The 26,382-nt window shown below is 39.1% G+C and overlaps 2 protein-coding genes and 1 long non-coding RNA gene across 9 annotated transcripts in view; 2 read left to right on the forward strand and 1 right to left on the reverse strand.

The window, feature by feature from the left end:
• Positions 1–995: 995 nt before the first annotated feature.
• On the reverse strand, positions 996–2,294 carry lipt1 (lipoyltransferase 1). The gene has a single exon (XM_072657452.1). It carries the CDS (start codon positions 2,151–2,153, stop codon positions 1,011–1,013), a length of 1,143 nt encoding a protein of 380 aa, XP_072513553.1. The 5' UTR covers positions 2,154–2,294; the 3' UTR covers positions 996–1,010.
• Positions 2,295–2,910: 616 nt separating this feature from the next.
• LOC140535903 (uncharacterized) lies at positions 2,911–11,747 on the forward strand. 2 transcript variants are annotated; one of them, XR_011977562.1, is made up of 5 exons: positions 2,911–3,179; positions 4,404–4,534; positions 5,268–5,339; positions 5,630–6,082; positions 9,869–11,747. It is a non-coding gene; the product is annotated as an uncharacterized lncRNA (long non-coding RNA). The 2 variants fall into 2 exon arrangements; XR_011977561.1 differs by having other exon boundaries at positions 2,911–4,534; positions 9,869–11,746.
• Positions 11,748–12,950: 1,203 nt separating this feature from the next.
• The window catches only part of pnpla6 (patatin-like phospholipase domain containing 6), a 42,717-nt gene continuing 29,285 nt past the window's right edge, over positions 12,951–26,382 (forward strand). For 2 of the 6 annotated variants that reach the window (XM_072657820.1, XM_072657817.1), the window contains exons 1-8: positions 12,953–13,001; positions 19,204–19,292; positions 22,951–23,007; positions 23,328–23,415; positions 23,527–23,707; positions 24,427–24,567; positions 25,149–25,308; positions 25,596–25,676. In XM_072657820.1, the coding sequence (XP_072513921.1) occupies positions 19,248–19,292; positions 22,951–23,007; positions 23,328–23,415; positions 23,527–23,707; positions 24,427–24,567; positions 25,149–25,308; positions 25,596–25,676 (753 nt within the window). In that variant the 5' untranslated portion in view covers positions 12,953–13,001; positions 19,204–19,247. Of the gene's footprint in view, positions 13,002–13,221; positions 13,453–14,669; positions 14,754–19,203; positions 19,293–22,950; positions 23,008–23,327; positions 23,416–23,526; positions 23,708–24,426; positions 24,568–25,148; positions 25,309–25,595; positions 25,677–26,382 lie in introns of those variants that run through there. The other 4 variants (XM_072657819.1, XM_072657818.1, XM_072657821.1 and 1 more) reach the window with 4 other exon arrangements.

Below are 26,382 nucleotides of genomic sequence, written 5' to 3' on the forward strand. Positions count from 1 at the left end.
TTCCCTTCAGTCTGCCACACTTAAAATCGTTTTACGATGTTGTTCAGTTAATTATTAATTATTATTATTATTAATTATTATTATTATACTAATATATACGCGTAGGAAACACCCACCTTGTATTTCCATTTATCAGCTACCTCATGAGGTCGGCTATGCAGGAGTATGCCCCATTAGTTATGCTCTACCCCATTCATCACTGCTTAGTTTCTGAGCGCAGGGCTGTTGTTACCCACATACAGTAACATCAGCCATGGTTTAAAGAAGGCTCGGGACAAGAAGGTTGCTGGATCAGCCTCCAGGCATCCATGGCTGAGGTGCCTTTAAGCTAGGCTCAACCTAACCAGCCCACCATTCTGCATGTGTGTTCTCGCAGCCATAATCACTAGTGAGAGTGTGTGTTTTCACTGCCACAGATGGGTTAAATGCAGGGGTTGAATTCTGTTGCAATTACATGGTGGAGGTACACTAGTGATTACAGCGGCGAGAACACACACCCAGCACGTAGAGCCACTGATGCCAGTCCACTGGGATCAAACCAGCAACCCTCTGGTCCCAAGTCTACTTGTCTATTCTTCAGGTCAGGGCTGCCCATACATATGGCTTTCACAACAGCTCTTTGTTCAGAAACTGGGAGTGTATGGTTTTATTGGGTACGTTCTGCATAAGTGGAACAGCTGGCACATGCTGTGTTTCTCTGTGAGCTACAGGAACCAGTCAAACGGAAGTATCACCAATATTGTTTACAATTGACGAAAAAATCAAGCACTGATTACTAATTAAATGTGGTCTGATCATTTTCCTAGTCACAGTTATAGATAAGCACAATCTGCCTAAGCTAAGTTGCGCTTTTCTCATGGGAAAGTGAATGTTATGAAGGTATACGTGTAAATTATTATGAAAGATTACGATGAGCTGCTTGGCCACACGTCCCACATGGCCTGGCCATTAAATGCATTCAACATTACTTATCCATGACAAAATAAAGACACACATAAAAGCTTTATTCTTCACATCACTGCCACAACGTTTTCATAGAGGCTCTGGGTCTTTCTTGCAAGGTCAGGAGCTTGTGAGCTCGTCCTCATGAAGGCGGCCACCACGGCCGCAACCTCGCTCGGAGAGTACCGGACACCCGTCAGGGCCGAGCCGAGCTGCTCCCCAACTTCTGAAGGCAGCCAGTTTGGGGGTATATCCATAACACACTTTTCTACAATGCCGTTCTTGATGTCCATATCCAGCCCCACGTTTGCACCTTCCACCACAAAAGACGTGCAGATGCTGAACTTGGGGGTCCTGCCATAAACCCACTCCCAGGTTTTCAGCTCAGCTGCCAGCTTATGAATGCCAGGCATCAGGTCGTCCACACTAGGGTCCACGGTTATGACAGGGCCGTCAAAGCCAAACTCCGCACTGTAGCGAGAAGCAACGGCTTCCATGACTGCACCGGCATCCAAAGATGGATCTTCATCCAGGAGGTTGCGGACAGGAGAAGGTACACTAGGGGTGGCATTGCTTTTGAGCCCTTTGCAGTTGCTCTGGAGCACCATGGAGAGCAAGGGCTTGTTTGAGGAGCAAAGCAGAGTGCAGTGGTGATAAGCAGCTGTTCTGCCCAGCTTTGCAGCAGTTCCTGAGATCTTATAAACACCGTTAAGGACAATGTCAAACCTATCTGTGGCAATGACGTCCAGATCTGGCCTCAGGTCCTTCAAAGCACCAGTAACAACCCCCAAGTTCCTGCGACGGTCATAGTTCTTCTTGGACGTGAAGAAAGTCAGGTTTATGTTGCCTAAATCATGAAAAACAGTCCCACCACCGCTTCGACGTCTAGCCAGTGGTATTCCCATCCTCCTCATCATGGGCAAGTTGCACTCCTGCCATGGGTTTTGGTGCCTTCCAATAACTACAGCTGAAGCGTTTCTCCACAGCAGCAGCACGCCTCGGGTCTGCACGTCGATGTGCTCGTGTATCCAGTCCTCCAGGGCCAGGTTCTGGAAAATGTCAGTGGAGGCGGACTTGAGAATGATCCCGGTTTTGCAAAAATCCTCAAAATATGTTTTTAAAGTGGAGCTACGCCTGGGTCGCAGAAGCAGAGGGGAGGTGAGTGACGTTAGTCTCCTCATTGACTCTCTCGAAAAAGTCCTCAGAGCCATTGCTGCCCTTTTAAAGCCCTTAACGGTCCCACGCGCCAAGCGAATGTAAATTGTATATCCGTTTATGTAACAGATCAATCATTTCAAATGAACCATTTAACCTAATATCGCCCTCACTCACTCACTCACTCACTCACTCACTCACTCACTCACTCACTCACTCACTAGCTACATGCCAGGAGGGCGATTTTATTTATCCGGTGTCAAAACGTGTGTTTTGGTGAGTCTTTTCTTTTCACTACCGCCATCTAGTGGCGTGACATGTAACATACAGAGCGTTTGCAATCTAAAAATAACTATCAGCAATAAAATAATTAATTAATTAATTATAAAAAACATTTTTTAATTATTACACCATAACGTCATTAATAAAATATTTTTTATATATATATATTTTATTTTATTTTATTTTATTTATTTTTATTTATTTATTTATTTATTTGCACTTTATTTTCATTAAGTTAAGGTTTAGTTTAAGTTTAAATTTAGATCTTTATTGTATAGCTTTGATGTGGGCAGACTGTCTAAAAAGCATTTCACTGCAAGTTATACTGTGTATGACTATGTATGTGACAAATAAAATTTGAATTTGAAATTTGAATTTGAAAAATTAATGTTTAATAATTATAATAATAATAATATTTAAAGATCCGTTAATAATATTCACAGCCATTTGTTCTTTTTTTGAACGAGCTTTTATTTTGAAATCAGTCTTGCCCTTAAGCCGGTCATTACCGTTTCCGTGCTCACATCGGCCGGTTTGGCTAGACGGGAGGAAGCTATGCTATGCTATGTTTATCTTTACTGCGCTTAAATACAAAAACCAAACCCGTCCTTAAAATGATTATAAATGTTGCTAGCTAGGTTTGTGCTAGATATATGCATATATGACCTGCAGAATTAGCGCGTCTGTTATCTTTTCTCGCTGAAAAAAAGGGATATTAATTTGTGGTTAGCAGCTGCGCTGGGTAATGAACATCCTCCGCCCTTGCCTCATCTGAAGTCCCGTGTCACCTGATATTTAAGGTGTAATAATGCTTTGCTTCATTAAACGGACACTTTAGATATTGTACACCAAGGCAGGGCAAAACGTTGAGGAGTGCATAGATATGCAGAGAAACGGTGGCTGTGTCACACCTGACATTTTATAAGTCTAACTGCTCACTGCACACAATGCAGAGTATTTACATACATTGTGTGTTTTTTAAAAAAACAGCATTGTTCCTTATGTCAAAATGAGCAGCTACTATTTTATGATATTGCCTGACAAGGTCTGTGATTATTGGGACACTGCTGCACTTTGGCTTCTGCTGGTTCACTACCAGGCTGCAGGAACTCACTTCCAACTCGAATGCAATTTAATGCAAATAAAACAGTATAATAATATAATATATTAATATATAATGATATAAAGCCCAGGAGAGTGATCGTTAAAGCAACATTATGTAGCAATTCTACTTTAACATAACAGCCTCAGCCTCATTTAGATGCTGCACTGACATTCCCACTCCGGGCTGGAAGGTGGTGCACAAGACCTCTCGAAAACAAATAGTCATTTGTGTGATCCTGTAGTATTACTCCTGCTGTCAGTCCACATTTTCATCCATTTCAGTTGCCGGTGGTCAGTTTTGTGTATCTCAGCTTGTCCAGAACTCCATGTGTATTAGAGCTGGGCAATATGACAATATTTTTTATCGTATCGTGATGAATGTTGTTATCGTGATACGCAGTGTCCTTTTCTAAGCATATTGAGGATATTGTTAGTGCTTAATAAACTCTCATTCCAGTGTAATTAGACAGGTGATTACACTAGGTGATTGTAATTAGATGATGTGCTGCAGATGTTCAATAAAAATCACTGTACTCAGTAAAGGGGAGTATCTGAATAGTAGCGTTTAGGAATCTGTTGCTACTGATGTGTTTAGTCTGTGATCACAGATAAACAATATCGTATAGTTTTGTGAAAAATGTCTTTAAATATTAATGTAATAAAGTACTTTTTCCATATTGCCCAGCCCTAACGCATTGACATGCCCATGAAGGGGAGCTCAACGTGTACATTGTATTTATGTAAAGGTGAATTATACTCCCCTGCTGATAAAAATACCAATTCCCACATAATTCTGCTTTATTTATCTTCGAGATTGCCATGCCAGTGTTGGCCGACTGGCTCATTGTCAGCTATACTCCCTGAAGCCTCATGTTACGAGCCTCATAACTCACTAACTGTCTTCACTCCTACTCTTTCAGTATGGCTGGCCGTCATGCTGCCCTGATAGGTCATTGGCCATTGATAGGTTGGTGTTTGCAGAGTGTGTCCTGCCGAACCAGAGGGCCATGTTCAACTTCCTGATGACCAGGGCCGATGCCATCTCTGCCAAGTATGTTGAATGTAAATTCATCATTCATTATGCACATCCCAGCTTACTCGTCCATGCGGGGCCTGTATGGATAGCCAAACTGGGAACACACATGTTTTGTCCTAGTGTTCGTGGGGGGGAATTATAGCAATTTCATATTATGTGTGTTATTATAGTGTGGTGGTCAAGGCAGGCATGGTAGATGAGTTTGAGAAGAAGGTGAGACATAATGCTTAATAAAAAATATTGCTCAAATGTTAGTAATCACTTTTTTTTATAAAAAACTGTGCTGCAGATACTTGAGTAAAATTATCCTTATATGAAGCTATAACTTCCTTGATTTCCAATTATTAGTAATTATACCACAGTGAGTTCTGTCCTGGGGGAATTGGCTTTTTCTTAGTGCCAATATCTTTCGACTAATTGCATCAGACCAATGGCAGTCTGACCAAAGCTTTTTGAAGGATCAATAGAAATGAGTTGCCTGTAATCTAGGAAAGACCACCAGCCATTAAGAAAAGTAGCACCCATGTTCAAAATCAAAGCGTGGATCCGGGTGGAAAAAGGACCATAATAAATAAATAAATAAACTTGTCTTATCAGCAAACATGAGCGTAGTTGATAATGTTAAAACCTACTTTTTCATATTCTTATATTGTATGTAATCTAATAAAACATCTACAGACTGTGTAATGTCCAACTGGTGAGATCAATGGTAAAAACCATTTGTTTACATCAAATGTGTGTTTTACAGTTCAGTGCTCTAAAAGTTCCCGAGCCAGTTGACACTCAGACCAGTTCCATCAATGCACAGCAAGAAGAGGCAGTAAGTACAACATTGTCATGCTCTGTGGTTATTATTCTTTCCACAGGGTTAGAAAACATTGCTTTAAAGCTTGGTTACATTGGAAAACATTGCTTAAAGCATCTTGAGTGATGCTTATCGTTCCAGAAAGGTTTATTTGAGTGTTTTGATAAATCAGTATCAGAGTAATGCAGGCCATTCTGTATTCTTATTGAAGCCTTGTTTGGAGAGGTGTAATTGTGGAGATAATATCTTGTGTATGTTATAATGAACATTTTGCATATTCAGTAAAAAGATTCTGTCTTTCACAGCTGGATAAGCTCAAGAACATGATTCCTTTCGATCAGATGACCATCGAGGACATTTACGCTGCATTCCCAGAAACCAAACTTTTTCCCCTACATTTTACACACTGCACTTCATCCAATTGCTCAATACTAATCACACTCTCTTTGTAGTAAAACATGGAGCTAGTTTGTGTTACACCAGTGCTGAGAAGATCAACAACATTGATATGTTCAATATATTTATTCAGTGTCTTATCCGCTTTTCCTGGGCAGAGACATGGTGGGGCCAGAGCCTTCCCAGAATCATTCAGTGTGTGGCCAGGAATACCCCCTGGAAAGATTGTCATGCAATGTGTCACAATAATCACAATTTCAGATTGCTGTTATGTAAGGCTGGGTTCTTGGATGATCACTACCCCAGCTCATCCCAAACCATTGCAGAGAACACAGTACCTCTGCTCCACAACTCAATGAAAGGTAATTTTCCTCGGTAAACTGACTGCAGTACATAGATAGGCCTCCTGAGGCCGCCAAAGATGCGCTGGTTTGACCACTGCAATCTCCTTTAACTTGTGAAAAGCAATGTAGATCAGATGGTTTCTGCTGGTCTGGTGGCGGTGTGAGGCAGGTGTTGTCCAACATACGCTGGTTTTTGTTGGTGACCAGTCAGCGCATGCTGTTCTCCCATCCCGTTAGCAGGGATCAATCCCAATTTTGTGTGATAAATAAATAATTACATTCAAAAACATAGTTTTTGCTCCCTGGTGGATTATCTGTGCATTGCATGCACAAAAAACGTTTTCTGTTTTCTGTTTTATTGTGTTAATAAAAACTGCATGTAGCAAATGTAGCAAAATTAAAAGGTCATATATTCACATGTAGTGCTATTTCATTTAATCATTGGTCAGAAGATCAAATAAATGCTTCAATTTTCAGTCTTTAAATGGTTACGGCACAGTGTTGAATTATATGTATGCTGGAGGGTGTGCCAGATGGGTATCGAAAGGGTGCCAAATGGCGTGATGGATGTATGCTGGAAATATGGGTTGGATGTTATGCTGGATGGTGAGCTGGAAGGTGTGCTGAATGGGTAGCAGATCGTGTATCAGATGTTTGTCGGATTGTGTGCTGTATACTCAATTTAGACAATTAAGGCCATTTTTATTACTTTCTTCATAGTCAAAAGTTTAAGTACACTAAGATTACTATGCCTTTAAACAATTTAGGACCGCCCATATGATGATGGCATGTCTTTGGAAGCCTCTGAGTTAATTAGAGACACACCTGTCTATTTTTAAAGGCATGTGCGAGCAAGGCGGCCTACAAACATGGCTCAATTACAGCAGTTCTGTCAGGAGGAATAGGTCACAATTCCTATTTCCTTCTTACCAACCCTTGTGAGAAGCTTGTAGAAGGATATCGGAAACGTTTGATACAAGTCATACAGTTTAAGGGCAATGGTACCAAATACTAATGAAAGAAAGTAATTAAAAATTGCCTTAAAAATCCCTCTCTCATTATTCTGGCATTTAGCAAATAATTGTGGAAATCCTAATTGACATAAAACGAGAAATGTTTATTCTAAATTCATGTCAGACAGTGAGAAAAAATGCATTTGTGTCTTTATATAGTGTGTGTAAACTTATGGTTTCAACTGTATGAGAACACTCCAATACTACCATTGTTACTGTTTTGTTTTTATTGTTTAATGTAGATATAAATCGACATTATACATGTATTGTTAGAAAACACAAACTGTTGATTTATATATCTGTGCTTAGAATATGGCAATAAATTAGTTCAATATCGAATTGAATGTTAACATAATCGAATATATTGTTACAAAGAGACAACAGGAGCATGATGCGGTTATTGTACTTTACTTTTGTCCTTTATTTTGCGAACCGTGCGTAAAAGCGAGAACCGTGCGTAAAATCACGTACAAGTGAGAACCGTGCGTAAAACTGAGAACCGTGCGTAAAAGTGCACGAAACGCGTAAAAGTGAGAACCGTGCGTAAAACTGAGAACCGTGCGTAAAAGTGCACGAAACGCGTAAAACTGAGAACCGTGCGTAAAAGTGAGAACCGTGCGTAAAAGTGCACGAAACGCGTAAAAGTGAGAACCGTGCGTAAAAGTGAGAACCGTGCGTAAAACTGAGAACCGTGCGTAAAAGTGCACGAAACGCGTAAAACTGAGAACCGTGCGTAAAAGTGAGAACCGTGCGTAAAAGTGCACGAAACGCGTAAAAGTGAGAACCGTGCGTAAAAGTGAGAACCGTGCGTAAAAGTGAGAACCGTGCGTAAAAGTGTACGAAACGCGTAAAAGTGAGACCCGTGCGTAAAAGAGCACGAAATGCCTGAAGTGGCATGCCCAAAGTGTGCTGGCTGACATGCCATTAACATTGTTTGACAGGCACTGCTGGTAGCCTTACTTAAATACCGTTCTAACCATTTAGCTTGTAGGCTACTATTCAGCCATTTACCTGGGTGTGACAAAACTGTCACTCTAATGTTCCTTAAACATTTGAAAAAAAAACATTTGGATATAAAACCTCCATAAATTGTAATAGTAATCGTTTTAAACTGGTACTGCACACTGAATTTTATAAATGATCAGAACATTTTTATATTTATAATTTTATAGATTTTCTGTATGTTTCTGTGCTTTGGACTAGCGGTGCGTTTCCAGTGCGGATGCAGAGGCGAAGTCAATAAAGAACTACTTAAAGCTACTTCTTCATTTCAGAGACTAAGACAGCTTTTGGAAAACTCTCACAGTGGCTTTCGTAAAGTGGTGTCCTTCTTAAATTTGATCGTAAACCGCTAAGATCAATCAAATCGGAAACACTCCAGATGCTTAACAACAAACTAAACATGTAAAAACGCAGGAAATGAGCCAAAAATATCTTCTATTAAAAGTTAAGGTTTTTCTTTCTCCTTTAAAGCTGCAGTTTTCAACTTTTCTTATGTAAATTAGGTTAATTAATTTAAATGTGAATGTTCAGAGAGTGAGATATCTGGACTGAGGTTCATTTAGTATCTCATTTTAGGTCAATTATAGGCTGGTATTGTTAGAAAATACACTGAAACACACGTGTAGGAACTCATTCATCACCTTAAACTGATGTATCTAGAGGAACTTTGTAAAACTGTTCACATTAGTAGAGGAGAAGCATGTTTATCCTAAGGTCACACAGTAGTGTACTTCAGTTTTATCCACACCAGGCATAAAAACGTGCTAGACGCCTAAAACCGCACCCTTGTGTCAGTTCTAACAATTTCCATAAACAGGAAACACATATACCTGTGTATTGCTAATGAACATCAACATGTATTCCAAATGAGCCTCAAGAAAAACCTCATAACCTGCAGAACTGAATGAATCACGATTCTGCATCAGAACTCATTTAATAACCATAACAGTGATAGAATCTGAATAGATCTGATAGAACCTCTTCTAAGAATGGCAATAATAAATACTTAGCACTAAGGTCAAGCACTCAATATGATTTAACTAATTTCTGTTATTAAAGAACATTTTAAAAATGTAGAGCAAGGTCAAAGTTATTCACACTCACAGCTTCTTGACCAAAATGGTTATTTGTGGAACACTTGTGGAAGTGTTTTTTTCTGTATCATTAATGAAAGAGAAAAGAAACTGGCACTTTTGTTTATTTGAGCTGCATGATATCTACTATACTTACCTTTTTAAAAAAATAAGCATGTCATTAGATTGCTAATGGAGAATTACGTGCCATTAGCATTTCGGCTAACGTTTGCTGCTAGTGGAATAGTTTCATGGTTTGGGAGAAGTCTCACCTCTCGCCAAAATAGACTCTGTTGCTCCACCCCCAGCTGTAAATCTTAATAAAATAGATAGAAAATGTACTTTAAATAGATGTGACGTTTGACGATCTTTCAGCCAATGACATGGTCTGAAATAACAAGTCATTTCCGGTCCGGTATGTAGGCCTCCAAGAAGGCCCAGAGCCATTTATTGTAATGCGAAGCAACAAAACATATTATTTGGTATAAGTGAATTACACCTGAAACTGCACGGCACAAATCAAACAGTCCCTCAAATGCAAATCTGGAATAATTTATTTTGTAAGTGATGATGATAAATTTAAAGTCAGCAACGTCTTTTATATAGAATTATTATTTTTATTTTACTGGAGTAAATTGTGTAGACGTTCGCAACTGTCTTTGCTTGTGTCACTGTACTATTGCTAATATTGCTACTGTTGCTTCTATTCTTTGCAGAGCATGACAAGAAGATCACAGGAGAATCAACCCAGGAGTTGTCTGAGGCAGCGAATGAGTGGTGGGCATAGCTAGTAGGGGACCTCCAGACCTCCAGATCAGAATACTGTATTTTTCAGAGAACATTTTATTGAATTTTATGAGTAACAACGATTGCTAAAACACAGGAAGGTTAGTGCTTCCTACTCTGTTACTAAAAAAGTGGCTTATTCTGTAAAGTTATTCTGCGACAAACCATGATGCTTCAATTAAGTGAATCTACATAGCTATTCCCAGTTTACATGCTGCCTTAAAATTGCTTGTATTAATATGGTAGCTATTTTTATGCTGCAGTGTAGGGCTGCACAATATATCGTTTCAGCATTAATTGTGCAGTAATGTCCACAGGGCCCCTTGATGATGTTTCAAAGGTCAGTCGCATTAAAGCCTGTAGTTGCCCCTGACTCAGCCTTGGCCATTAACATATTCATGTTTGGATATGGATACTGACGAGGCTACTGTGCAAGTAGCTGCTTTCTATTTCCGATTCTCCACAACTGTTCAGTTCACACAGCAAAAATCTACATTAGTGTTAAATCTAGTGTGGGTGGTTTTCTAACTCCTTTCACCCACAAAAAGAAGTTAAAATGAGACTTTTTTCTAACTCAGTGTTTGTGAAAGATTCAGTAAAGGTGCAAGTAATTGTCACTGTACTATGTGCAGTGAAATGTGTCCACATTTGACCCATCTGTGGTAGTAAACACACACACTAGTGAACTAAGGGCAGTGAGCACACACCCAGAGCGATAAGCAGCCAACTCCAGTGCCCAGGAAGCAGAGAGGGTGAAGGGCCAAACAGTGGCAGCTTGTCATGCCCGGGTATTGAAACCACAACCGCTAACCGCTGAGCCACCACTGCCCCACTTATTGACATGTCTGCGTAAAACAACAACATCTAAACCATCTAAATGCATTTTTTTTTTTTTTTTTTTTTCAACAAGCTCAGTGCGTAAATTCATTATATCCAAACGCTGTAGTCAACATAAAAGTGGTCCACAACCCCCGCAGGAGCTATTTATGATTCTGACTGCAATTTCTTGTCATCTAGCATCTTGGAATTGACATTTTTATGCTGAATTCAGAAATGTGTTCATTAAATAATTTTGTAATGTTATCAGGTAAAAATAACTAATGACAAACAAGCTACTACCTGGCAGAATGAAACAACAGCCTATTTTCAAACACTGATGAACCATTGTACATCATCAGCCTAACATCTGACAAAATACTGCACCTCACTGCCAACATATCACCAAGTCATTCCTCGACTTTAGCTTTTTTGGATCACATCGCAAGTGTGATCCTCTATGCTGTTGCATGAAGGCTGAGGGTGACTGACGCCAACAGACTCAACAAACTGATCCGCAAGGACAGTGATGATGTGGGTGTGGAGTTGGACTCGCTGATGGCAGTGTCGGAGAGGCTGTCTAAGCTGCATGCTATTATGGATAATGGCTCCCACTCGCTCTACAACACGGTGATGAGACACAGGAGCACATTCAGTGCAAGACTCATTCCACCGAAATGCACCACAGAGGGCCACAGGAGGTCATTCCTACCTGTGACCATCAAACTCAATAAATCCTCCCTCAGCGTGTGACGTTACGTTTATCTGTGCAATACTCAAGTTATACTGTTCATATGTGCAATAATAATAGTAGTGTTATTCAATTTAATATGTATACAATAACTCTGGTGCAATAATTTCCCATATTTATTATCACAGTTCTTACCACTATGCAACTTTACTAAAATTCATATAATTTACATATATTTACATATGTTTTTCTCAATTTTAGTTTTCTTTTTTTCTCTCTTTGTTCTAAATTAATTGCATTTATTTCATAGAGTGTTTGTTTATCAAGTGTTTATTTTATAGTGTATTTATATTTTTATATTTATAACGGTTGCAGCTGTAACAACTGTAATTCCCCTCCTGTGATCAATAAATTTCTGATTGTGATTCTGATCATTGCCAAGGACAACTCAGTAGTTGTTGGATTTTGGGGTTGTTAGGAACTACCCAATTCTGTTTGCACCCAGCTCCGTGTTTTGCCAATTCAACTGACAATGTGAACCTCGTTATCAATTATATTTTGTCAGAAATGTATGATAAATTGACCAATAGAAATGCTCCAAAATAACTTGGAATAAAGGTGATTTGATGCATAGGGGGCGCTCGTGAACACCCTTTAGTATGGCAGAGTGAGGAACGGGACACCCTACACCCTCGCTGTCCTCGCAGGCCGTTTTAAAGACAGAAACGACATGTGAATCCTCAGCGAGTGATAAATCTGGACAGTTACATGTACAGCTCTTCTGGGTACAGTGTCTATAAACAGAACAGAATCGGGATGTTTACAAAATATACTGAAACACACGTGTATTAAAACAGTTCGTGTGTATATCTGAGTATAATTAGTAGATGAATTGTTCTGCTCTCCATGAGGCATTTGTGTTTCAGGGGAGCTTGAGTAACATATGACGTAACGGGCTGCTTTAACATGATCGTTGGTGTGCCGGCTTTTTATTTTAATATGTGCCGGTCGCGTTTTATAGCTAGCTAATATTCTGTGGTATGGCTTTCAGACCCTTTGTACCCTGTGATCCCATTGCTGTCATCGTGCCGAGCTCTGATTTATTACAATTCACAGTTTCTAAAGCAGCCGGCACACCATCCGGCACAGCCTACAGTAGCCGGCACACCATCCGGCACAGCCTACAGTAGCCGGCACACCACCCAGCGTACCAGCGGCACATCCTAAAACTACCGGCACGTCTTAAAGCAGACGGGACCATTTTTCTTTAAAACTATGTGCATGGCTTTGGCTACGTTACAAGGAGGAAATTATTACTCCTCTTTGTAATGGTTTCCCACAGAGCAGCGAATAAATCAGTTAGCAGAAAACAGAGACAGAGAAGTTAGCGGGCGCTTAGGTTTGAGTCATAAATGTGGTCGGCACTGATTGGCTACTGCTGCCGGAGCTCCCGCCGCTGATTGGTTGCCTCTCACGGCTGGGCGGGACATCGCGTGTGGAGGGTTTCCGGTGTGAGTGCAGTTTGACAGAAGAAGAGGCGAGCGGCGAGATTTCAGGTAAACAACTCAACGCTCTTTACCACGGCTTTATTTATGTAACTCTGAGCTGTTGTGCATCTGTACTTTTCCTACGTTACCTTTTGGAGCTTTGAGCCCTGGGGAACAGTGTTCGAGCGGCATGGCTTAATGTGTCCGGTGAGCGGTGGCGATGCCTCCGCCGAGCTGACAGCGCAGCGCAGCGGCGTCACTGCAGACCAGCGGCCAACGGTCACATTAGACAGAGGACACGGCATGGGCAGCCGTATTTACATCGCTTACAGAGGACTTATAAATGGAGAATGTCTTTTAAATGTCCTTTTTCTCGGTTTACGTTGCGAACCAGGGCTTACTTGAGGCTGACTAGGGGCAGCCTAAGCTAAGAGAGTCGTTACTTTAACCGATAGCTAACGACAGCTAAGGCAGAGCCGGACAGCGTCTCCATGGTGATGATGGGGGTTTTCTCGCGATTGTAAGTGTGTGGCTGATCACTCTGTGGCTCTGTGTTGGTGATGAAGTGTGGGCTTGACTGATGTTCTGATGTTTAGACCACTTGTCGCTAGTAAGACCACTCCGTGGAGTTAGCCAGCTGCAGCTAACAGGCTAACGCTGTTCAGGAGGACAGTGCGGAAAATTCGCATCACTCTTGCGCCACTAGCGCAGCAGGGCAGGGACGTGGGCTGACGGTAGTGCTGAAATCCTGGCACGGTTAACTGGACTCGGTAGTGTCCTAGAAGAGGGAAGGAAGGTCTTTTGTTGGATTGTTAGATCTTTTCATTGCCCTCAGCAGTATTTCTGAGTATTAGGGTAGTGCTAAGGATGTCCTACCAGTAATCTGCTCTTATACTGTACCCATATTCTAGCTATACTCGAAATTCTATAGTATGTGGCACTACTGATATTCTGTATTCTGCTGATATCTACTGATATTCTGTATATGGCTGGTATATTCCACAGTCTGCTGATATCTACTGATATTCTGTATATGGCTGGTATATTCCACAGTCTGCTGATATTTACTGATATTCTGTATATGGCTGGTATATTCCACAGTCTGCTGATATCTACTGATATTCTGTATATGGCTGGTATATTCCACAGTCTGCTGATATTTACTGATATTCTGTATTTGGCTGGTATATTCCACAGTCTGCTGATATCTACCAATATTCTGTATTTGGCTGGTATATTCCACAGTCTGCTGATATCTACTGATATTCTGTATATGGCTGGTATATTCCACAGTCTGCTGATATTTACTGATATTCTGTATTTGGCTGGTATATTCCACAGTCTGCTGATATCTACTGATATTCTGTATTTGGCTGGTATATTCCACAGTCTGCTGATATCTACCAATATGCTGTATTCCTGCTATATTCTACAAATTTCTGCTGATATTTTATATTTTACAGATATTCTATATTCTACCAATATCTACCGATAATCGATATTTTGCTGATATTCTAGAATCTACCACTATTACAATAATATTTGATATTATACCTATATATATATGTGACATTTTTTATTCTATCAATATACTCTCTAATATTCTACTGATAGAATCTAACGATATTTTATACTCTGCCAATATCCACTATCCAATATCTTTATTTTATATTCTGTCTATATTGTATATTATATTATATTGTACTTATATTGTATATATGTCGTATGTTGTTATAGTGGGTAACATCACCCTTCCTGTGGCCAGCCCTTCTCCAGCCAGGAAAAATATACACTTGCCTACTTGTGTAACATGAGTCAAATGTGAGTCGCTCTGTTGTCATAAATGTAAATGTTTAAAAAAAGAATTCAATTAATTAGTATTAATCGACTTGGTCTTGGTCGACTTGGTCAGAGTTGTGCCTCTGCAGTTAGTACAGGGTTGCATTTTGGACAAGATTGATTGCGAACAATACAAACCTAGACAGAGTTTGCCCAGATGCCTTGTGTTGATCACTGACACTGGTTCAAACTACAAATGACAAATAAGAGATTACTGGGCTATCAGAAGTACAGCCTACAGTGTTTGCACTCATTAGGGCAGTGTAACGTCTATATCTTTGTGAGCCTGTATCTCTGTTTTAGTCTTTCTGGGCACCAAATATCCAGAGGATGATTACAAGCATTGTTTTGAGATTCTGGGGACTGGTGCTCATTAGGAAAAATGCTTATCTTAAAAAATGCTGCTTTCTTTTTAGTAATAGTAGTAGTAGTAAAAGCAAAGACTTGGATTAGGTCAGAGCAGCATTTCACAAATACAGACGTCAGGGAAGGTACAGCAATACAAAATTATGTGTGGTTGTGGTTTACAGTTTCCCACAGTCACAGTCTGACGCTTAAAGTTACACACTGAGCTTATTGTTAGAAGCAGACAATAGCAACTAGGAGGTGCCCGTTAGTGGCCAAGCGAAGTCCCTTGTGTCAGAGCTTTTAAAGGCACCCCCTTTCTTTGGCCTTATTTAAAACAAGAGAGTGAGTTTGAGGGGTCACTTAGACTGCAGACTAGAGACTAGTAGACATGCTTTTACTGTGCAGTGGAGCGATGAGGGATGGGGAGAGAGAATCCCTCAATAACTCAATTTTCTGTAATTGTTCTATAGAGCCTTCAGTACGTATTCACTAAAAACCCTCTTTTGAACACGAGTGTTAATATTTTTGAGATCACTTTATCACTTTAAATGTTTAGTTTATATGACATCCATCCCTCAATGTCTTAACTATGTTACATATTCAAAGTTTTCTTGCATTTGTTATATACGACTGTATATTGTTTCAATGGATCACAGAATTGCATTGTTTATAGATGAGGACACAGCAGTGTATCTGAAGCAAACAGTCCTATCTGGGCTAAACGCACCCTGTGTAATAACCCGTCTTGGCTGACTAGTGCAGCAGGTAGCTATCGGGCTAACAAGCTCCTCTATATTCAGTGTTCAACTTAAGTTTCAATAAAGTATTTATTGAATTTTTAAATTACAATAGACCAACACTTTAAGCCAAAAATACATGATTTGAATATCGTACAAGCTTCAAATATCTTGTGGATCTACTGCTAGCTACCCTAATTCTGTTTGTTTTTGTGTGGATGCTTTTTTTTTATCCAAAAAATAATATTATGTTTTCTTCTCAATTGTAGTCATGTCCAATTCCCACCCACTAGTTAGGACTTTCCCCATCACATATCATACTATCAGTGTTGGGAGAGTGAAAACTATAAAGTGAGCCACCACAGCTTTTCAGACTGCCACTAATGCAAAGTCTTTAAACAGCTGAATAAGCTTGAAGAAGATAGCTAGTGCCCATTTCTGTTACATCAGCTAACAGATGCTCATAACCCTTGTTCAGTGGTCCGTGGTTTATTCATTGTTGGTGTATTTTATCTGACTATTACAGTGCACTGCAGTTACGTTACTCACATGGTTTATTGCTTTATTTTATTATTGTTCTTAAGCACTGCATATAGTCTATGGTGTTCTCAGACACTGAATAAAGCCTAATGTCCTGCTAGTCTACAGTTTCTTACTGTAATCCACTCACCCAGTTAATGGATTGTAACCAGACCCCCCTTTTTTGTCACTGTGTGGTCTAATAGATGCCTGTTGGGAAATACAGTTAACCACAGAGTGAAAAGGAGTGGAAATAAATGACTGGTAGTGGCAGTGATGAAGAACATAAAGAGATGTAAGGATGAAGGGTGAGGCATCAGTGGGCTGCATTACTCAGATAAAGAGGGCATAACCGGGATCAGAGTTTTGTGTGTTTGTATATCAGCCAATGTGTGTGCGCACATGCTCATGCAGCTAGAGATTTTAGTGATAATGATATTTCCAGTGGGGGATGGTGTGTGTGTGTGTTGTGTTCTGTATTTGATCATTTCAGGCTTGATTCTGAATTGTACACATTTGGAGCATGAAGCATATGCAAAAATTGAAATTTTAAAGGCCAAAGACAGCACTGCACTCACTGGATTCTGTTTATGTGCATTGAGATTTATAACACGTGCCAGTGCCAGTTATTTAACTCGTCCCTGCAAACTCTGTGAAATGACTGGTTGGGTTCCACTTTCAGTACGATGTCAAATACATTGGGTTCTTCACGTGTATTTGGTCAGCTTCCTTCTTCATATCTGTCTGAATTCATAAATGCATAAATTATGTTATGGAAAATTGGAAATTCCAATAGTTCGGTCAGAATTTGGAAAGACAGCTTTTCGTTACAGTGCACAGGGAGCAGTTTATTTCTTTGAATGAATTCAAATTAATTGCCTCAATTTTTTATACCAATGTTTGCTCTTGTTAAAGTATATTTGTATGTGTGTGTATGTGTATCTATTTGAGTTTATGCGCTTTAATCTTGGCCAGAGTTTGCTTGTAAAAAAGATTTTAATCTCAGTGTGACTACCCTAGTTAAATAAAGGAAGTAAAATGAGACAAAACAGGCCTGTAATTCTTTCACTGAGCAATGCTAAATTAGCTCCTTTTTTGACATGTGTTTGAGAATTAGGAACATGGCTTCTGTGTGTATTTGAAGCGATTTCGGTTCTAGGAAAACTACACATTTCCCTTTGTCAGTCAGCCAAGCCAAGACGTGTTTGAAGGTTCATGTCTTCGGTTTTTCACTGGAACTACAACGCTAATCTAGCTATAACAAATAGTTAGCATCAAAGAAACGTCATGCCTACAAACCAGATGGAGTTTTATTACATTATTACATTTACTTCTATGGAATTGTTTAAAGACCCCTTTGCAGCAACTTTACTTTTAAAATGTAATAATTACATTATTACATTTTAAAAGTAAAGTTGCTGCAAAGGGGTCTTTAAACAATTCTTTAGAATAACCATTTTTGGTTCCATAAACACGCTAAAGGTTTAAAGATACTGATATAAAAGTTTAATTTAAACAATTTAAAGATTCTTCACACTTACCCCTCTGGTTCTTTATACAACTAAAAATGGTTATTCTATAGCATTACTCAAATAATGCTTTTGTAGCACCTTCGTAAGGGTGTAAAGCGCTAGAAACCACAAAGGCCTGTTTAGTAGAGATTCCCTAACAACTTGTGGTTGGATACAACTGTGGAATGATTTAGGAATACATGTTCCATGATGCTTTCCTTGTGGCTACAAGCTACAGTGACTTGCTAGCTATATAGATTAAAGTAGAATGCTTTTTGTACGCCTTAAATGAACAGCTCAGCTAAAAATCTAATTAATGTGAGTTATCACTTGCCCGATAACCCGATATAGTTAATCAGTGCAGACGTTTGGTATCTGACATGTGCTTCTTTAATGTAGATGAATGGGTAATGCTAGGCTATTGTTGCTAATAAACAGTGGACTTAGACTATTCTCAGACCAGTCTCATCTTTTTATGTACATACCCAAGAACTGTGGGCAGTCATTTTGAGTAACCAAAGCCAACTTGCACCTCAGCACAACTTGTGGTGAGCGAAACATGATTAGGCAACTTGACGTTATGCATGGGAAAATGTAGTTTCAGTTTTAATTTAATTGTTCAAATAAGCTCCATTCATGCTGTTTAAATAAGTAGTTAAGAAAAAGCTTTTTAACAGACCTTTGAAGCAAATAAGATTGAATTAGGATTTTAGCTTGTAGGCTGTTTACCGTGATGAAGTTGGTGACAGTCTAAGTCCAGTATTTGTTAGCAACATTAGCACTTCCCATTGTAAACTAAGAAAGTACACGCCAGATCAATCAGTCATTACATAATTTGTGTATCACTGATGTCCAAAATTCTCCAAAAAGCTAGCTTTATAGCCTTCTTAACTGATTAACTTCTATATCATTTTATTTCAAGCCAGTTTGGGCCATTTCTATTGGTCCGTTTATCATGACATTTTTATACAGTGTAAAGAACAACTGCTGTGTTCAAATGATTTAGAAACAAAATGAACATATGTTTGATTCAACTGTTAAAAGTATAAGATCCTTAAGGAACATTTGGAGGATCTTCAGTTTGAAACTGTGGAAGAACCTCTTAAGGTGCTTTAAGGAACCTTCAAGAAACCTTTTTCTTTGAAACAAAAATAATGAAAGTTCTTCAAAGGTTCTTATTTGAGTTAATAACTGAATAATAAGGCCTTGGGCTCAAGTTATTTAATGAGAGACAGAGATTGTGTGTGAGTGTGTGTTTCTGACCTGTGTGTTGCTGCATGTTGCATGATGCCCGTTGCCTTGCTGTGTGTGTTGCAGTGCTAATTGTTAATGGACCAGCCGTGTGCGGTGCCGCTGTTAGAATGGGACAGAGCACCTCGGGACCAGAGTCCCCAGAACCACCAGAGGTGAGCATGCTCCCCCTTCCCCTCCCCTGAACTTCTAACACAAACACACATACATACACCTATACATCCCAGTGGTGCACAGTGTATTGTTTATTATCATTATTGCAATATTAGCTTTTGCAATACCGATATCCCAGAAAACTGGAGTATGCAAATAAGCACTACATAAAGGCATATCACAATCACTTCATCAATTTGCTTGTATTGTGCTGCCCTAAAACACACTCACATACACATCATGGTATTCCTCTTAAACCACTGTATGTTTTTAATGGTAAGATCAGGCTCTGTGTCTTTAGGAGAGAAGATCTCAGAGATCAAGAGATGACTTAGATGCACTGGTGCTCTAAACATTATTGTAATCTGTTGGCCATACATCCTGATCATCAAGCATACTTCATGTTATATCACAACACACACTCATGCCACATACCCTTATTCCATGAAATTCTGTCTTCCTAACCTCTTTTATCAATGTTCTTATGCAAATATCCTCATCAATTAACCCCTTCTGTTCCTGCATGGCTTTGCATTTCCCTCAGACCATCTGCGAGACTCTAATACAGTGCTTTGTTGTGGGAGCAAACGGCTCTTGTAGGTAAGATAAGGGCAGTAACTAGAACCACTTGGTGGTATCATTCAGTGCATTAGCTTAAATGTATAAGTAAGCTCTATTCCCAATGCCCTTTCACTGAAATTCATTTAACATGTTCATATACCAACTATTACTACACAGTTTAAGTTAGTTTTAATGTTTAATGTATGTTAATTTAAAGATTTTTTTTTTGTTGGTCCATTTACCATAAAGTGTTTACAGAGTAAAGAGCAACAGCTGTGTTTAAAGCAAGGAAAAAAGTTTATCCCTCGAACATGCCAATGTCAGATGTACTACAAACCATCAAGTCATTGTTAAGTATAGGCAGATGCTCTTATATTATAATTTTAATGTCAGTGCTACCATTTCAGTTATCTATACACTGGATATACAAAACATGGGCTCACCCAACATTTCTTCTGAAACCAAAGGTATTTGTGAGCAGTTTGTCCAGATACAGCCTCAACTCTTCTGGGAAGGCTTTACACTAGATGTTGGAACATTGCTATGAGGATGTGGTTGCATTCAACCACAAAAGCTTCAGTAAGATATGGTACTGATGACAGATGATTAGCTTTGGATCACAAACACCACTTCTAACTCATTCTAGAGGTCTTGGACGGAGCTCTATAACTTTAGAGAACCCAATTCCACTGCTTCATGGCCCAATGATGGGGGCCTTATGCCTCTCTAGTTGGTGCTTGGTACTGGGCATAGTGACCTTAAGCTCATCCAGAGCTGAATTTACTCATGGAAATCTAATAGGAATCTAGCTGCATTTTCCAATGATAATCAGACCTCTGGAAACGATGGGGATACAATACTTAGGTTTATGTAGGCCTCAAACATACAAATGTACAGATTTGTTTGGTGGAGAATTTGAATGAGCTATTTATCTAAAAAGTCTGTTTAGACTCCTCCAACTGCAGCCCCACCCCCATTACCAGCCTCATTTTGTCCTTTTTTGTGACCAGCTGTCAGCTTTCTTTCTCCCAAATGATCGTTCGTCAATACTACCAGCTGTTCTCCTTTTATCCTTTCCGTAATCAATCCAGTTTCTTCACCAGCGCTCTGTTGAAGCAGTTGAGTGCTTTGTTGATCTTTCACTGATGAGGGCAAGATGGCCTAAGCTGGTTGGCTGGGGGGCATCATGTGATCCCTGGGCAATAAACATGGTTTATGCCTGATTTGAGAATGCTTTCCTTTTCCTCTTTCTTTCGATTCATGACTTGGTCACAGGGAAACTGATCCTAGATGTGAGAGGGACAAGTCTTTGAGCTGGTTTACCTTACCATTACAGTGTGTAATTAGAGTGTAATGCTACTGCTGAAATACTACACAGCAGTTCCTAAGGGTTATTGTTTGTAGACTGAGAATGACCGACACACCCAGAACATAAACATGAATAGTATTAGCTCCATAAACTTTTTAGTTATTACATTTAATTGTTTTTTCTCCTGAGCTCTGAGTTTTTACAGCAACAACAGCTGTAATTTATTTTTACATGATTATTCAATCTCTTACTGTGCTTTAGATATAGAGAGATAGACAGTTAGTTTCTGTTTCTGTAGCTGTAGTCTTGTCCTCCTCATTGAGTGGTCTGAGCTAAAACTCCTTATAGAACGTAAATGAGAGCAGGGACAAACTTCTTTAGGCTGAGTATGCAAATATATGCAAATGTGTTTAGTTTTGTGACATCATGAAAACAGTGCATTCAAACAGGAAGGTTTTTGTAGCTTATTTTCTATATACGGATCATGTGGACTGCGGGTTGAATGGTACATTGTTTTAAAACAATGTTTGCAGTACTGTCAGTGCTGATCAGAAATTCATATTTTAGTCATTGGGTAGGGCTGAATGGATTACTGTAGTACCATGATTCATAGCACGTTGACTATGGTGGGCATGTAAGGAACCATAAGGCTTGTGCCACTAGAAGCTGCACAAAATGAGAATTTCTCATGCAGCTTTTGGTGTAAAACAAGCTGATGTCGGCCTCATTTGAGTTGATAATATTTATTGTTGAAAGGCATTGAGTGTGCAGTAGTTTGATATAGACTTATTCTTCATTCTTTAATGTCAGTGAAACAATACTTTGAAGCATTTTTATTTATATATGTATTTGTATTTGTAAATGTTTATATTGATATCTGAGCTGCTGTGATACAGGATGAACATTTTACTCTGTGACAGTTTAGTAGATATATAGCTTTATCCAAACATTTGGGCTACTCCTGGTCAAATTACATGTGTTGTTCCAAGTGAAAATACGTTCACATCCATATTGCAAAAAGAAAAGAAATGTGCAAATGTAATGGCTCTTTAAATATGTTATACACTTAATTTAGTCAATATGACATTTCTATTAAATAAAACAAATGAATACACAATTTACTCCAAAATATGCATAAAAAGTTCTTAAATATATATTTATAGTAATTATTGTAAAGTAAAAAAATGTATTTGCATTCTGTAATTTGTATGTAGTGTGGTAGTGGTAGTTTGTATGTACTAAGTGTAATGTAACAAACATGTTTGTTAACAGAAGATTGCTTGTTATTTATATCCTTTTTACAGTATTATTACAGAAGCTAGTTTTGAAATATTAGCTTATGGGAGCTTGTTCTTTCTCCACCCTGTCTCTGTGTCCACTCATTCATTTCATGCTAATATATGCTGAATGTAGTCAATGTACCTTGTGCTCACATGACACGTGCATCCTTGCTTCACTTCTGTTGACTATGAGCTTGAAGACTAAACTGGACGATAGCTGAATTTCTCCTGACTTTTTAGCTTGTTTGATATTTGAAAGAACAAAGGTTTCAATGACAAAAGATAGAAAGGAAGGAATGAGAGGGTAGGAGCCTGAGAAAGAGAGTAGGAGTAACTGAAAGAGGAACTGAGCTGGGGTTGTATAAGGAGTGTGTGAGAAAGACAGAGAAAGTTGCCTTTCTTTGTGTAATAATCAGGATGAAAAAGCAGTATTATGGTTATGTTCTGTGATTGCTGACTCTGTCAAACCTAATATCTTTCTTTCTCTTTCTCTCTTTTTTTGTATTTTAGCAAGAGCGATTTGCCAACTTAAAAACGTTTGTGGAGGACCAGCTTCAGACCAGCATGGTTAGTAAATATGCCCTTATTACAGTTACTGTAAGAGACAGTGCCTACAGACAGTCCAGTTTCTTCATTGGTACTGTTACAACTGGCCCCTTTCTTTTGCTGGTGGTTTCTCTGAATGCACATAAACAATTTACAAATAAAAATGCTAGAAATAATTATCTGAAGTAATACCATAGTAAAACATATTTGGTTTCAGTGGATGGTTCTTTAAAGAGCCATTATTGTAAATGAGATATGTGAACCTTTTTAACGTTTTAACAATGGTGTTAAAAGTCTAGAACTGTTAGGAAACTTACTTTTTAAGTATGTGTCTCTCTTAGATGGTGGGAATAGTGCTTGGTGCTGGCATTGCCATAGTTCTCATTGCCATCCTCATCTTCTTCGTCCTGCGGAGAATCCAGCTGCGGAGTCAGTATCTAGAACCTTGTAGAAAAAAAGCATGTTTATTATTAACTAGTCTAATTTCTGTTATGTATATTATCTACTAATGTTTGGACTTTTCTGCTTGTAAATTTACAGACCTCGCAGCTCAAGAAGCCCCCAAATATCGCTTCCGCAAAAGAGACAAAGTTTTATTCTATGGCAGGAAGATAATGAGGAAGGTGTCTCAGTCCACATCATCTTTAGTTGGAACCTCTTCCTCCTCCTCCTCCCGTCCAAGACTAAAGAAGAAGCAGAAAATGCTCAACATTGCCAAAAAGTATGTAATTGAAAATGAGCAAAATGTTGAATCATAACATCATAGATACTATAATTTTGGCTTTTGGTATTGTTACAATAGAATTATTGTAATTTCTGTATTGCTACAATTTCTGTATTGATACAATACACATGTATTAAACATGTATTAAAAAAAGCACTAGAGGAGCACTTATAAGACAATGTGCAATAAATCAATACTTGGAATCTTATTAAAGATAAATATTTTTAAAATAGGTTTTAAAAGATTGCAAGTGCATTACAATGAATAGTCCAGATGATTCTAAACAGTAGCACAGTGCTGCATAAACATACCACTTTTTAGGAGTAAAATAAATAGAACAGGTAATAACTTTTTTTTAACATTTGTCCAAGACAATATTTTAGTAGAATTATCTGCTGATGCAGATATGATTTCGATATCATGGTGCATTGTCCACAGACAGCTCTAATGCACATTGAAATCAAGTAATAAATTGGTGGACATTTTATTAAACCACTCATGACCTCTTGATTGTAAGACTGTTATTGTATTTTTTCATTCTTAAAATTCCAAACAGTATAATTATTATTAGATTCTGCTTGTTTGGTATAATATTGAAATTGTTAATCGCCCCATTCCTACATTGAGCCATAGCGTATGTCAAGAAAATGTCACCATCCAATTAAAAATTTTCTTATGTTATCATTATTATCATGTTTATTCCCTCCCATTCTCAGGATCCTGCGATTTAAGAAAGAGGTGCCCACTCTCCAGATGAAGGAGCCTCCTCCATCAGTATTGGAGGCTGACCTCACAGAATTTGACGTGGCCAACTCACACCTGCCCTCAGAGGTGCTCTACATGCTCAAAAATGTGCGGTAAGTGTTTGGTTGTAGCTGGGCATTTTGTCATTTTAGTCATCACTAGCCTGTAGTTGTTTATCTCTTTGAACAGTGATATAACCCTGTTTTGTAGGGCAGTCTACTGAACCCAGGGCTGGAACATATATGGGTTAAATACTGCAGTAAAATTGGGTATCTGGATATCATCAGTGCAATTACACTCACTCAAGGCTGGATGTAGTGGGCATTCAGATATGCTTTTCTGCTCACCACAGTTGTACAGTGGTTATCTGAGTTAAACTGTAGCCTTTCTGTCAACTTCAACCAGTCTGGTAATTCTTTGTTGATGTCTCTCATCAGCAATGCGTTACTGCCTAAAGAACTGCTGCCTGGATGTTTATTTCTTTCTCACACCATAAGTCAACTCTAGAGACTGTTGATCAGGTTCAAAATCCCAGAGATCACACATTTTCTCTATTCTGATGGTTGATTACCTGAAGCTGCTTGCCTGAATCTTCAGGAACGTATGCATTGCACTGCTGCACTGATTGTCTTTCAGCAATGCAAAAGCAAAGCAAATACCTCTCTCTCTCCATTGTGTGTGTGTGTGGGTGTAGTGTATTAGGCCACTTCGAGAAGCCTTTATTCCTGGAGCTGTGTAAACACATGGTGTTCCTGCAGTTCCAGCAGGGCGAGTATGTCTTTCGACCTGGACAGCCTGACAGCAGCATCTATGTTGTTCAGGACGGCAAACTGGAGCTATGTCTCACCGGACAGGTGGGTGTGTATGTTAATGAATAACAGTGCAGCTGAACTTCTACTCACTCGCTTGAATGATCTATAAGTGCACATAGATAAAGGTGTGCTTTGTTATCTAGAGAAGCTTATATGTGTTATCATTTAGCCTTAACCTTTTAACCTTATGCAGTGTCAGATTATTGTTTTCACTGTCTTGACTGCTGTATTTCTAATCTCAGTTTTGAGAATAAATTCTCTAGCAGGGCATTGCGTTCAACTTTTGTCGTCTTGGTTTGTCTTAAGTCATTGCCTCTCTATCTTTAAAGGATGGCAAGGACGGGGTGGTAAAAGAAGTGTACCCTGGGGATTCCGTTCATAGTCTACTGAGTATTCTTGATGTCATCACGGTAAGTCACACCCACGTCCTGCCTGACCAGTCCTTAGTGGAGTGATGAGTCATTTATGGTCATTGTGCATGTGTAGCACACTCATCTCCGTATCAGCTTGTGTGTGTAAACGGTCTAGAGCTTCATTGCCCTTCCCCTTTTTACGTTCTGTGTTCATTCACACTTGCATGCAGAAGTGTTCTATGTGTGCAAGCATAGTATTTTAAGTTGTTCTTTGTATGTATAAATAGCAAGAATGTGACTTTGGTTGGGGCAGAATATGCTCAGGTGAGGTTTTACAAGCCTGTTTACAACTCTGTTATAAAATGCTTTTTACTTTTATGGAGAGCTTGTGGGAAAATATAATAACTGTGCTTTTGTTGGCTAGTTTATGGCACCAGCACAGCTCACAGAACCCACAAGTCTTGCCTCATAATGTGTCCTCTCAGTGTGATGTGCTGTTAGCAAGCTAAAGGAATTGTAGCCAGGTAGCTTTTAGCCTTGTCCCCACTTGCTTTTCTGGGTTTATTGTTCTTGTGTCTTACTGGTAAAAAAATAGCCAGTACTTTTCTTTCTGATGAGTGTTTAGCTCTAATTTGATACAGCTAAGGTAGGCCAGTTTGATTTTAGGGAGTGGACACTGAAGAGAAAAGATGAGTTAAAATGAGCTTTTAGCCTATCATGGATCCTGCTCCCACCAGCTTTCATGTCATCGCGTGATGAGTTT

This window comes from Salminus brasiliensis, chromosome 15 (genome assembly GCF_030463535.1).
Source record: "Salminus brasiliensis chromosome 15, fSalBra1.hap2, whole genome shotgun sequence".
Classification (NCBI taxonomy): Eukaryota; Metazoa; Chordata; class Actinopteri; order Characiformes; family Bryconidae; genus Salminus; species Salminus brasiliensis.